At 43.5% G+C, this 15,231-nt stretch overlaps 1 protein-coding gene across 1 annotated transcript in view; it reads left to right on the top strand.

Annotated features, from left to right (window-relative positions):
- LOC126355582 (glutamate receptor ionotropic, NMDA 2B) overlaps nt 1-15,231 on the top strand; it is a 1,429,141-nt gene that overhangs the window by 1,254,373 nt on the left and 159,537 nt on the right. The window contains exon 11 of the mRNA XM_050005946.1: nt 2,662-2,780. Coding sequence (XP_049861903.1) covers nt 2,662-2,780 — 119 coding nt within the window. The remainder of the gene's footprint in view (nt 1-2,661; nt 2,781-15,231) is intronic.

Below are 15,231 nucleotides of genomic sequence, written 5' to 3'. Positions count from 1 at the left end.
TGACTGCTACGCCCTACAGAAGCGCAGCTCAGTGACTGTTAAGAGTGCCGGGTAGTCTTTGTATTCTACTGTTCCTGTTAATATTTGTCGATGAAACGAATAACGCACCAGACTAATCTACGGTCGCTCTATCAAATGGGCACGTAAAACTCCACTTTAAACATCAGTTTGTTTCTAATGGTGAACAAACAGACGCTTTTCATCGATGTCGGGTGTCGTATGAAAGACGTGATGAGCAGAATATGTTTGGGCTGACTGTAGCTATAGGTTGGAAAAACGAAATTGCAGATAGCTGCCGAAATACCATAGAAAATGCGTCTGGCAACCCATAGGGGAGAAATCGCGGTAGAATCGATGTTCAGGAGGGTTATTCTCAACGCCATAATAGATCTTAGCGGCCCAACGCAACTATTGTCTGAAAGGAAAGACATATGTAGTTTGTTCAGCCTTGCAAGTTCGCACTGTCGTGTCACACGCCTCGAGTCAAAAAATAGGCGTCTCTCCAGAAGACACGTATCCACATGCAGGACGTGTCGACGTCTCCTGGGGAACTACGGGATGTCAGCACTGCGACCATTGTGGCTTTTCCTAGACGAAGCAGGAGAGAGGCGCGCCGACAGAGGAGCGTCCAACGACAACAATGGACAAACGAGTCGTTCCATTTCGTCTTTCCATACGAGTCCCTGTTCTATGCACAGCACACACGAGGGATGTCTCCTTGTGGGGGAGGCTCCTAAAAAGCACGAATGTTACCAGATTGAATTCCACGTCGTGATAGGGGCCTAGCATGTGACGTGACGTTGCTGGCTGCCATTGGGTACACAATAAATCTGGAAATTTGGACAGCAGGCGCTACACTTCTGACCTGTTAAGACCGGTATCTGTGTTGCCAGTGCCGTCCTAATCTACCGTGATACAGAGCGTGTGCACTGGTCAGTATTATCTTCCGATTTCTCGCCACTGAAAACATTTAGTCACAGTTGTCGAGACTGGCCAACCGCTAGCCACTGACACGCATGAGCCCCGGCACAGAATCAAAGCAGCATGAGCTTGCTTAGAGCCATTGTTGCTGACAGTGGTGACACCTCTGGGTATTAAATTTCGCACACCTTGTACCCCCAAGTCACCTATTAATTCTAGCCACTGTATTATATATGCACAAGAAGTAAAGCCTACATCTACCTGTAAAATCATACCGTACGGTGTATGGCGGAGTGTACATCGCACCACTACTACTCATTTCGTCTCCTTCTCCACTCGCAAATAGAGTGAAGGACAAACGACTGTCTAGAAGCCTCCGTGCAAGCCCTAGTTTCTCACATCTTATCTTCGTGGTCCCTAGGCGTAATTTCAAGTACCTTGGCGGCAGAAGAATCGTTCCGCAGGCGGCCTCAATTCCAGTTCTCCAAATTTGCGAAATAGGCCGTGCAGAAAGGGCATCGTCTTCTCTCTGGAGATTCCGATTTGAGTTCACGAAGAGTCTCCGTAATACTTGCTGATCGAAGCTAACGGTAACAAAACGCAATAGCTTTCTATATGCCTTCTCCTTTATGGATGAGCAACACTTCCGCAAAATTCTCCCAATAAAACGAAGTCGTCTATTCACTTTCCCTTCTGCCTACCTGACGTGCTCATTCCATTTTATTTCGCTAAACCACGTTTCGCCTAGACATTTGATCGAAGTGACTGTGTCAAGCTGCACTCTATTGCTGTCTTCGAACGTTACAGGACTGTTTTCTACTCATCCACATTAACTCACTTTGCTACATTTTAAACTAGCTGTCATTCATCACACGAACTGCAAATTTTGTCAAAGTCATCTTGTATATTCCTACAGCCACTTAAAGAAGACATCTTCCCGTGCATCACAGCGTCATCAGCAGACAGCAGTAAATTGCTGTTCACCCAGTCTGCCCAATCATTTATACATTTAGAGAATAAAATGGGTCCAATCACATTGCCCTGGAGCACTCCTGAAGATATCTTTATGTCTGATGAAGACTCGTCCTCGGGGACCATGTACTGAATTCTATTACTTAAAGAGTCTTCGAGCCACTCACAATTCTAGGAATCTGGACCGTATGCTCGGACCTTCGTCAATAATCTGTAGTTGGCACAGTGTCACATCCTATCCGGAATCTAAGCGTATGGAAGCCGCCTGTTGTGCCCCATCCATCGCCTTTTGAGGTATCATGTGAGCAAAGGACAAGCTGAGTTTCGTGCGAGCAAACCGACGTTGAGGATATTACTCTCTGATTATGCGGATCATTTCTTTCACCTTTCTCATGTCCAGGAGTCACGAGCGGCTTTTTCTTTTTTTTTTTCCATTAGATCAGGACTTCTTGCTTGGCGAGACATTCACGATAAATGCAGAGCAAGTAAGTGGCCAATGCCGCAAAGAGATTCCCTCTGGAATGGCGACTCATTTGTTTTCAGCTCTTTTAGTGCTTCTCTATGTTACAGATGCCAATTAGTATGCGACATCATTTTCTGTTTTTTCCTGGTATTGCATTTATAATTTACTAAAGTGTACTCCCCAAATTTACAGTCTATCTACTGTACTTTAAGGATATACAATAATCTGTGTAATTTTACAAAGACTCGTGCAAGCTGCTTGCTGTGCTAGTGGAGCCGCCTAACGTCGCTCGTTTGTACTACCAGCAGCAAGCGGCGCCGGCGCCCAACCACCGCTTCTCGCTGTTCCGCACCTACTGGCTGGTGTGGGCAGTGCTCTTCCAGGCCGCCGTCCACGTCGACTCGCCACGGGGATTCACCGCACGGTACGTACTTATCTCCTTATTACTAAGCTCACTGGACGTAATACCTGTAATCCCGTTAAAAGAGCCCAATGATCACTTACGGTGTACCAGTCATGTGACTCTCCAAACGAGGTAACTCACGGGAGTGAAGACGTGTCTGTAAGCCATTCGACTGTATGAAATCAGCGCGGTAACGTGGGTCGAAGTGGAGTCATGACAACAGCAGACAGCAGAAATGGGCTTTTGCGTTGAGTCGGGTCCATGATCACACGACAATTGCCGTAGTCAATATCAACCTGAACTATCTAGTGCAGGGGTATCCAACCTGCGGCCCACGGGCAGCATGAGGCTTAAAACAAATATCGACGTTGCCCAAGAAGTGAGTCTTTATCACACGACCGGAAAAACTTCAATAAAATTCAGTTTATGTAAAAGATAAATGTCAATACGAAGCTCCCACCACAAGCTGCTATTTTCTCACTAGTCCATTATTTTCTGAGCAGTTATTGTTAGTAGTTATTAAGTATTTTAAGTGCGGCCATAAATAACTCGTCTTCTTCCATAGTGGCCAAGCTTAAAGCATCCCTGGTCTATAGAATCTACAAGGAATTACGTATCACTGACAACCATGAACATCTCATAAGAACATTAGTCGTACAAAGATCCTGACAGAGGCTGAAAACGAGTGTCACGCCTGGTTAGTGACAATCGGTTTCAAATGAATTATTAGGGGAGACAGCGGCACGCTTACGCGGATTTATTTCCGGAATTTATTGAATTTTTTTGTTTACATTTATCATGTTAATTTTTTTTATCTTTATATCGTGGTTATTGAAGTATAACTTTGTACATATAATTATAACTCAGCATTACATTAAGAGTCCAAATAATTTTACACAGTCACAAGTCGAGTGCGTGAATATGCCCAGGATGTGCGGCAAGTTTACGCACCTATGTGTGCACTTTTACACATATCATACAACACAATAACGTGTGAACAAAACACATTACTGAAATTTTCAAAGTGTATTTTATTAGCAGTAAACAAAATTACGTGTTTAGTTATACCAATTAACATGCTAAAATACAAAAACTATACTGACGTAAACCAACTTTTTGACGAACTTACACCTGTTAACACAATATGGCCTACATTGAAGTCTGAATGTTAATTAAAGGCCTATTCGTCATCAGTAACCGAGTTACAATTTATGCACACAAAAATGTGTCTCCTTTGGCACAATTGTCGTGAACCCACCTTCTTTGTCTAAGACACTAGACCCATTTTTTTTTTCTTTTTCTGATTGGATGTATCGTTTGAAGCAGTAAACACAAACGCAATTTTCGTCCACTTCATCAGACTGTTGCAGGTTATAGGAGAAAGGAAGAAGAATTGGATGGGACATTCGTTGACACGGGAGTACTTGTCCAGACGTTTTGGTAGGACTAGTTTGTGAGAGAAGATCGAGAGGAGGGAGGAGACACGAGGTGATAGACATAAAGGAAAGCGAAAATAACGCGCACCTGTAGAGACCGTCAGAAGACAAAAGAGTGTGGATAATTACGATGTGGAAATCTGCCTTTAGGTAGAACACTGACGATGACATAAGAAGTAGGCCTATCAAAGTTTTTCCTTGTTTTTGCTTTTAGCAGTTTATCGCCCACATAGAACTACTTTTTTCTGCTTGAGATTCATTACAAAGAAATAGCTTTTATAGCTCATAACCCTGTCTGCCCTAGAATTGTACAATATCCATATAGGTGAGTGAAGAAGAAATACCTTGACTCTTTCCACATCCCAGAGACTCCTCTCCAAGGGATCCATGGAAACCGATAAATGTAATGTAATGCAATGTCTAGCAATTTCTACCTTTTATTCTCCTGTTCCTTCACCTTTTTACCGGGTTTCCAACTGCTGTTGCTTTAATGTTTCCTTGACTGGGATGTCAGACTGGCAATGCTAAATAGAGCCTGAACGTGTCCCAATAGAACTGCGTAAACGTGCCCCATCCCCATCTTTGAATTAGTCAAGAAACTACAGTAGTACCTTACAGGTTTTCTTATTACGCAAATCTTCCTTGTAAAGTAGAATAATGTCCTGTAAACGAAGATATATCTCTCTATTCTCAGATCTAAAACGTATGCTATCTAAGAGCCTCGATATTTGAGTAACTTAAATCACTCACCATGCACAAAAACACAAATATATTCTCCGCGCTAAGACGTTCACTCAACTGGTGTCCTGGAGTTTGTGAGAGCCCTCAGTAGATGGCAGTATTAATCTTCCACTGTCGGTAGGGCTCTAGAAAGAAAGGCTCTTGACAAAACCGCTCTGCGTAAAAGTGACCGGTGCGCAAACGTGCCGCGGTCTCTCCTACCGTCGGGTCCATCTCAACCGATTCCTGAGCGAGCACAGCGACGGCAATCGGATATCTCGCAAACAAACATAACGGAAACTGGTCGTTAGCTGTCTGCAAGTTTGTAGTGTGGTTGACGAGTAGAGGTCTCGCACTTTTCCTTTTTAAAATGAAATGAAGCGTCGAGTTCACCGAGAGTCCAAAACAGTGTTTAACCCTTAGTTTTTAATGGATGTTGTTCAGGCCATAGGTGATTGTGCCACGGTTTGTGGGTGACTGGCGATCACTTATTAATGTTATCATTAATGTGACCATATATCGCCCTTCGTTCTACATTTTCATGATGAGAATACTGTGGGCACCACCGTCTTTCAAACTGACAACGGCCGTGTTGACAGGGCTGCTGGGAAAGGTTTCTGGTTTGACAAACACTAAGGCATCATCCGACCTTAATCTCATACGAAGTGTATGGGACTATTTGCAATCAGCATCATCGTAGTTTGATAGCTAAGCGGGGTCTAGTCGTCAGTGAGCTGCTTCAGTTGGACATGGCATATCTGAAAAAACTTGTGGTCACTCTTCCCCACCAAACTGAAGTCGTTATCAAGACTAGCGGTGTTGTTCTACGGTAACATGTGACGTCTGTTGAGACAGGATATTTTTGACCGTTGTGCTTATTTTAACAACACACTGACAGAAAAAAATCACAACATCAAAAAGTAATTAATGTAGAGCAGGGGTTCCCAACAAAATTTTCTCGAGGACCCCCTCATCGAGCATGATTAGTACCTTGTCATATCACAGTATCAAGTACCTAAAAAAGCGAAATTAAGAGTCTTTTTATACGTTTTCTATTTTTGGTACTTAGAAAAAACATTGACACTTTCATTATTGAAAAAATATTGATCTTAAGACTTTTTAATTTAGCATCATTGTTGTTGTTAAATTTTTGTAATTATTGCTTAAAATCTTTCCCTTCATCTGTAGGCCTTTCTCGTTTTAACGAACCACTTTTTAACCAACTGTCCATTTTTAACTACGTGAACTACAGCTTCCCCAAAAAACAACGCTTTAAAACACTACTCTTTTAATACAGAATATTGGATATGTAAACAATACGGTCTGTGAAAGCACTGTAAATAAATTGACAATGGCCGATTGTCGTCTGAAATGCGAGTTTCTGGGTAAAGTGAGTGTCAGTTGTCAGCTGCAAAGAGGTAGCGCGCATAGTCTAACGGCATACAGCAAAACTATTTGCCTCTATCTACTTCTAGTTTTGCTCTAGGGTGTGCTAGTGTCAGTTTGCTCTAGGAAGACGCTAGACGCAGAAGTTAGCGTTCTCTAAAGCTCTGCTCATGATGGAAGCGGCCAAAACTAAAAATCTGTAATAATACAAAATATATTTAATATATTTTTTATTCTAATACCATAATGCGGACCCCTCTGACATAGCTCTCGCGGACCCCGGTGGGGGGGGGGGGGGGGGGGGGGGTCCGCTGACCACCTGTTGGGAGCCACTGATGTAGAGTAATGAAATTTCGGGAATACATTTGTCTAGGTATTAACATTGCAAGATCACAGATTAATGTAAGCGCGAGATAAGCCCCTGAAAGTGTGAAAGTTTGGTACATTAATGACCGACGTAACCGCCAGAGCATTAAATTTAAGCATGCAAGCGTGCATGCATTGTGTTGTGTAGTTCCCGATTGACAGTTCGTGGTATGGAGTTCCATGTCTGTTGCAATTGGTCGTTCAATACAAGGACGGTTAATGCTGGTTGTGGGTGACGCTGGAGTTGGCATGCCGACTGGAGACAGACCTGGTGATCGAGCGGGCCGATACTGGCAACATGTCGATACTTTGTAGTGCATGTTAGGTACAATAGCACTATGTGGGCGAGCGTTATCCTGTTGGAAAACACTCCCAGGAATGGCGTTTGTGACTGGCAGCACAACAGGTCAAACCACCAGACTGATGTGCAAATTTGCAGCCAGGGTGCGCGGGATAGCTACGAGAGAGCTCTTGCTATCATACAAAATCACACCCTAGACCATACTCCAGGTGTAGGTGCAATGTGTCTATCACGCAAACAGGTTGGTTGCAGGCCTCCAACTAGCCTTCTCCTGTCCAACACGGGGCCATCACTGGTACCGGGACACAATCCGCTTTCATCAGAAAACACAACAGACTTCCACCCTGCCCTCCAATGAATTCTCGCTTTACACCAAATGGCTGCGGTTTGGGTTCAGTGTTCAACTGTGTGTGAATTTCTAAGGGATCAAACTGCTGAGATCATCAATCCCTAGACTTACACACTACTTAAACTAAAGGACTCGAACCTCCAGCGGGGGGTGGAGGTGGGGGGGGGGGTGGGGGGGGAGCTGTCCTTGAAGTAACTGATTTCTAACAGTTGATTGTGTCACTGTGGTGCCAACTGCTGCTCACATTGTTGCTGCAGATGCAGTACGATGCACCAGAGCCATAGGCCGAAGACGACGGTCTTTCCTCTACATAGTGTCACGTGGCTGTTCGAAGCTCGGTCGTCTCACGTCCGTACGTGATCACCGCTGCCAGCAATGATGGGCAGAGGCTACAGTCCTGCCTAGTCTTTCTGCAGTATCGCAGTAGGAATATCCATCTTCTCATAGCCTTATTATGTGACCTCGTTCAAACTGAGCCAGATGTTGATAACAGTGTCTTTGTCGCCTCAAAGACATTCTTAACTAACATCAACTCACCACATGCAGTCTCAAAGGTAACTAACGCTCACGACAGTTACAGCACAGCATGTATTTAAATCAAACCTGATTTGCATTCTAATAATGGCTCTGATATCGCGACTGTTATGCGACTGGCGCGAAATTTTAACAGACATCATGTTTCAGATTTAAGAACAAGCCTACCAACTTTCGTTTACATAGGCGAGTCCGAGAAGCGACTGAGATTCCCCATAATAAATGTAGCTTCTACAGAGAAGACGGATACAAATTTCCAACTAGGTGGCTTCCCGTCATCAAGGAAGTATTTACAAGAGCAGCCACTGTGCACGAGGAATACGAACAGCGACCAGGAAGTCATGCCTGTGGCATAACAATATACTGAGGTGGCAAAAGTCACGGGATACCTCCTAATATCGTGTCGGATAACCATTTGTCAACAAGACGTCGGAAGTTCTATGCAGAAATACTGAACCATGCTGCGTCTACAGCTGTCCGTAATTGTGAAAGTGTTGCCGGTGCAGGATTTTGTGCACGAAATGAGATTCTGTGCCATAATCGTTCAATGGGACTCACGTCGGACCATTTGGGCCGCCATACCATCCGATCTAATTATACAGAATGTTCTTCGAACCAATCGTGAACAACTGTGACCCGGTAACATGACGAATTGTCATCCATAAAAATTTCACCTTTGTTTGTGAACATGAAGTCCATGAATGACTCAAAATGGCCCCCAGGTAGCCGCACATTTCCAGTCAATGATCGGTTCAGTTGGACCAGAAGACCCAGTCCGTTCCACGTAAATAGAATCCACATCATTTTGGAGCCACCACCAGCTTGCATAATGCCCCCTTGACAACTCGGGTCGGCTTCGTGAAGTCTGCGCCACACTTGAACGTGACCATAAGCTCCTGCCATCTGAGATCGGGCCTCATCTGAACAGGCCAGGGTTTGCCACTTGTCTAGGGTTCAACTGATATGGTCACAAGGCCAGGAGAGGCCCTGCAGTCGATACCATCTGTTAGCAAAGGCACTCACGTCGGCCGCCTGCTGCGTAGCCCATTAACGCCAAATTTCGCCACACTGCCCTAACGGATACGTTCGTCGTACGTCCTACATTGATTTCTGCAGCTATATCACACAGTATTGGTTGTCTACTAGTAATGACAATTGTACGCAAACGCAGCTGCAATCGGTCGTTAAGTTGAAAATTTCTTTATCAACGACTGTGATTATTTTGGCAACAGTTATACATAAATATGTAAAGCTCTATCTCTGGCAATATCAACGTTATCTACGCTTTTTCTCTAAGATTTGTTAGGGTACCGAGTGAAACTTTATGATCGTTATCATAAAATCTGATATGTAGCCATACGACTTGTGTTATGAAAATCTTTACTCCGACATGCCAGTATTCAAACATTTTCTGGAACGTCCTACTATCGGACATGTCAGTATTCTGATAGAGAACATAAAACAGAGATTAATTACTCTTCCTATAAATCATTAAAAATCCGCTCTCTTTTAACTGGCTACGATTTTTAAAATATTCTCTAACAGCTCATAAGAATTATATTGTAACGCTCCTGCATGCAGCAGGCAACTTACCTCGTCTTGCTGCTGAAACTGAATGAATATTCTGCAATCAGCAACATGCTAAAATAATCAAAAGTAATACTGGGATCCATGCAGAGTGCAACTACTGTGCAACTACTACCCTTTTTTCTTTTTCATGGAAATTAAGTTATCAGCAGGGGTTTAGTAACTGTGAAAAATGAAAGGAATCAATAAAAACTTTTAATTTACTCATATTCTGAAAATTGACGATTCGCACACTGACAAACTATACCCAGACCTTTCTTTTCCCTGGACAGTTTGATTACCAAAAATTTTAATTATTGCACAATGTCTTTAATCAGTAGTCACGTATTTGGTCACAACAAAGATACGAATATTACTATCAACGTATGCATACAAAATCCCTCCAGTGCGCAATCAAGCAACAACTAAGCGCAGCAAAATGGCAAATTACTAAAAATCCTCGGCATTAATACAAAAATCTCTGGCGCCGTTAGCAAGGTCAGAGCAGGTTGCGACTTCCATGGCGCGCTTCTTCCCATGCCAGGCTGCGTCCGACTACCTCGCAACTGTTCGTTCGCTACATCTTGCGAGAATAATATCGCAGACTCTCGGTCTGTTCATGTACGCAACACCAGAATCAATAGCCATTTCTCAAAAAAAAAAAAAAAAAAAAAAAAAAAAAAAAAAAAAAAAAAAAAAAAAAAAGATATGAACGTCAAACTGACGGCTGTCAGCTATTGCGTTGTCAATGGTGGGAAGGTAATCTCTGAAATGTGGTATTCCGGGCACGCTCTTGATACTGCTGATATCGGAATACTGAACTGACTAACGATTTCCGAAATGGAATGTCTGATGCGTTTAGCTCCCTCTACCATTCCGCTTCAAAGCCTGTTAATTCCCGTTGTGCGGCCATAATGAAGTCGGAAACCTTTTTCACAGGAATCAGCAGAGTACAAGAGACAGCTCCGGCCTTGGGCTGCCCTTTTACACCTTGAGTACGAGATACTACCGCCATCTTCGTACGTGCATCGCTATCCCATAACTTTCCTTACCTCGGTGTTTTAGACCGGTGTAGTGTCGTTTGCATAGTGTTACTGACATAGGGCGGGGTTAACGGTATTTCGGTTGTCAGTCTGTGTGAACTGGGAAATAAACACATAACCGAAGATATATACAGGGTGGTCCATTGACAGTGTCCGGGCCAAATATCTCACGGAATAAGCATCAAACGAAAAACTACAAAGAACGAAACTCGTCTAGCTTGAAAGGGCGAAACCAGATGGCGCTATGGTTCGCCGGCTAGATGGCGCTGCCATAGGTCAAACGTATATCAACTGAGTTTTTCTAGATAGGAACCCCCATTTTTTATTACATATTCATGTAGTACCTAAAGAAATATAATGTTTCAGTTGTACCACTATTTTCGCTTTGCGATACATGGCGCTGTAATAGTCACAAACGTATAAGTACGTGGTATCACGTAACATTCCGCCAGTGCGGACGGTATTTGCTTCGTGATACATTACCCGTGTTAAAATGGACCGTTTGCCAATTGCGGAAAAGGTCGATGTCGTGTTTATATATGGCTGTTGTGATCAAAATGCCCTGCGGGCGTGTGCTATGTATGCTGCTCGGTATCCTGGACCACATCATCCAAGTGTCCGGACCGTTCGCCGGATAGTTACGCTATTTAAGGAAGTAGGAAGTGTTCAGCCACATGTGAAACGTCAACCACGACCTGCAACAAATAATGATGCCCAAGTAGGTGTTTCAGCTGCTGTCGCGGCTAATCCGCACATCAGTAACAGACAAATTGATCGAGAATCGGGAATCTCAAAAACATCGGTGTTGAGAATGTTACATCAACATCGATTGCACCCGTACCATATTCCTATGCACCAGAAATTGCATGGCGACGACTTTGAACGTCGTGTAGAGTTCTGCCACTGGGAACAAGAGAAATTACGGGCCGATGACAGATTTTTTGCACGCGTTCTAATTAGCGACGAAGCGTCATTCACCACCATCGGTAACGTAAACCGGCTTAATATGCACTATTGGGCAACGGAAAATCCACGATGGCTGCGACAAGTGGAACATCAGCGACCTTAGCAGGTTGCTGTATGGTTCGGCATTACGGGAGGAAGGATAATTCGCCTCCATTTTACTGATGGCAATCTAAATGGTGCAATATATGCTGATTTCCTACGTAATGTTCTACCGATGTTACTACAAGACATTTCACTGCATGACAGAATGGCGATGTAGTTCCAACAAGATGGATGTCCGGCACATAGCTCGCGTGCGGTTAAAGCGGTATTGAATAGCATATTTCATGTCAGGATGATTGGTCGTCGCAGCACTATACCATGGTCCGCACGTTCACCGGATCTGACGTCCCCGGTTTTCTTTCTGTGGGGAAAGTTGAAGGACATTTGCTTTCGAGATCCACCGATAACGCCTGACAACATGTGTCAGCGCATTGTCAATGCAAGTGCAAACATTACGGAAGGCGAACTACTCGCTGTTGAGAGGAATGTCGTTACACGTATTGCCAAATGCATTGAAGTTGACAGACATCATTGTAAGCATTTATTGCATTAATGAGGTATTTACAGGTAACTACACTGTAACAGCATGCGTTCTCAGAAATGACAAGTTCACTAAGGTATATGTATCACATTGGAACAACCGAAATAAAATGTTCATACGTACCTACGTTCTGTATTTTAATTTGAAAACCTACCTGTTACCAACTGTTCGTCTAAAATTGTGAGGCCTATGTTAGTGACTATTACAGCGCCTTCTATAGCAAAGCGAAAAAAGTGTTCCAACTAAAACATTCATATTTATTTACGTACTACACGAATGTGTAATAAAAAATGGGGGTTCCTATTTTAAAAAACGCAGTTGACATACGTTTGACCTATGGCAGCGCCCTCTAGCGGGCCAACCATAGCGCCATTTGGTTTCCCCCGTCAAGCTAGATAAGTTTCGTTCTTTATAGTTTTTTCGTTTGACGCTTACTTCGTGAGATATTTGGCCCGGTCACGATCAATGGTCCACCCTGTATACAAAGGTGCGTACGAGGAAGAGGCTTATAGTCTCGAACTCGATCACGCAATAAAACTTGCAACACTACAATTGCAGTCCGATGCTATTTCACGTATCACTAATTTACCTATAATATTTATGCGTTGAGATATATGCAGTTGCAGTTAAATATAGCCCGCCTCCACATCGAATGTGAACGTACTATTTCGACTTCTGAAATAAAGTTAACAGCTACATGAACCCAAAGTTTTATGCAGCAGTTCATTGTTAGCATTCTTCTGTCAGCATTTCAGTTTACTTCATCAGGAAAGTTGGACGTTTCTCTTTGCGATCTGTGAAATAGCTTTCTCGATAGAAGAAAGAATTGAAATAGTAGAAGCAGATAAGAAAACAAGTTCGATTAAGGAAACCTGCAAAATTTTCGGGATCAGATATCTGGATAAAGGACTACCAGCAGACAGAACAATACAGAGTCTGTACAAAAATTGGCGCACCTACGAATCCGCGCAAAATGTGAAACGATAAATATTTCCTTCAGTTCGCACTTCAGTAGCTATTGCAGACATTCGCCGAAAAATTATTCAGAGGCCAAAGAAGTCTACAAGTAAATTTGCAAAACAGCTGCATGTAAGTAAGAGGAGTTGCCAGCGGATATTGAAAAGTCTTAATTTGAAGCTCTTTATTTGAAGCCATATCGTGTGACGGTTGTGGAGCAGCTACGGAAGAATGACAGTCAGAAATGTATAGATTACTGCACGTAATTTGACTAACGTCAGCGACGCTTTGTTAGACTCTTTCCATGAGTTATGAAGCATTGTTTCAAATTTCTGCTCTTGTGAATTCACAGAACACGAGATACTGGGCAGCGAACAATCCGTGATAAAATCGGCGTTAGGTGGGGTGTTCCAGGACTTTTTTGATTGTTTTTGTGCTCAACTCACTGAATATGAAAGGCAGTACTGCTTCTTGCAGCGAGATGGGGCTACATGCCACACGTCTAAGGTAACTCTGGAAAGCTTTTATGATGCCTTCACTGAGGAACCAGCAGTCAGCCAACATTTGTGGCCACCACGTTCGCCGGATCAAATAACATGTGATTTTTTTTCTGTGGGGACAAATCCACACACAGTACAGGAACTGAAAGACAACATCAGCCATGAAGTTGCCGCCATCGGTATCCGAACTTTTACACCGGATATGCTGAATATGCTTAGATGTTCACAGCTGTGTATTGACGTTGCAGGAGGTCACGTTCAGCGTCGTTTATAACTGTATTTTCTACTGTATTTTCATTTTAAATAAATGCTAAGTCCATTTCAGCTTTTCGAAGTGGTATGGCTATATTTTTAAAAGAAGGCATTGAGGTAGACTTACCTACCTTCGGCTAGGGGTCTTTCTGTAACCTTCCGTGTTGGAATCATAAATGTTTATGCTCCTTCGGGTATGGCGAAGCTACAGGAACTGTCGAGATTGTTCTCAGAAGAATTTGCTCCTTAGTTTGTGGCCACTACGACCATATTATTATTGGCGGTGATTTCAGTTGTGTGTCACCCCAGAAGGACCAACACCCCCGTTTCACCACATGCCAAAAACTCAAGCTGCTCGTGTATGAACTGAAACCCACCGATACTTCGGACAGTGCTGCGTATACGTACGTCACCAGCCACTCAGTGAGTCGTCTTGACTGTGTTTATGTTTCCCAAGGACTCATAACTGCCACGCTTGACGCTGAGTTGTGACCTACGGCCGTCTCCGACCTTATCGCCTGCATTTGCACTGTTTCCCTCCAGTTGTAGAAGGTGTGGTGTGGTCGAGGCCCATGGAAGCTGAATGTCGCCCATTTCAAAAATCCGGAACGCAGGCAGGTCGTAGAAACGACGTGGAAAAACTGTGTGTGATGCATTAAGGCCGGGACAAAATGCTGTGGCAGCGACATGCCATGAAATATTATTTCACAGTTCTCCACAACCTCTCAAGCTGAGCCCTTCTCCCCAAGGACAGGCTGAAATTCACCGGATTAAGGCGCAGATAATTTCGCTTATGCGTCGCCGCCTTGAGGGCACAATAGTACGTGCAAGGTGTCACGATTGGGTACGAGGAGAACCCCCACTCACGCATCAAATTATCCGAGAGAAGCAATGGTGTCGAAACTGCCAGATGGTATCGGATTGACGTCCTAGAATGGTATCGCAGAGGCATTTGTGGATCACTACAAACAATTACATGCAGCCGAGGATCAGAACACCGCGGTAACGAATGATGTTCTCCACTCCTTGACGGGAACCCTTGACGAGGCTACTGTGAAATTTCTCAGAGAGACCATTACGGCTGATGTCGTCACTGATGTTCTTCGTAAGGGTACAGCAAACGAAGTCCCAGGTCCTGATGGCTTTCCGCTGGAGTTTTACCCCACATTCCACATCATGGTTTCACGATAGGCTGCGATGTTTGAAGAACTGATGAACCCTTGTGGCGGGTTTTGTGTATCATCAACATCGACAAGTGCAATGAATATGGATGATACGATACTCTATGGTATTCTGCGGTTTGAATTCAGTCTTTTTTTTTTGCAATGCATTGATTTGATTTTGTAAACGGTACTGACAATGTTATACAAATGTATAATGCATTATTCAAACTACAACTTATCCTGGATAATTATTTTGTTCTACTTGCACAAGAATTCCACCTGCCGTAGTGTAATAATGTTGACTGTAAGCTGTGTTCATATCACTAAAATTACAGATCGTACATCAGAGC

This window comes from Schistocerca gregaria, chromosome 3 (genome assembly GCF_023897955.1).
Source record: "Schistocerca gregaria isolate iqSchGreg1 chromosome 3, iqSchGreg1.2, whole genome shotgun sequence".
In the NCBI taxonomy this organism is placed as follows: domain Eukaryota; kingdom Metazoa; phylum Arthropoda; class Insecta; order Orthoptera; family Acrididae; genus Schistocerca; species Schistocerca gregaria.
The sequence above is the reverse complement of the archived record's forward strand: the minus strand, read 5'-3'. Positions and strand labels throughout refer to the sequence as shown.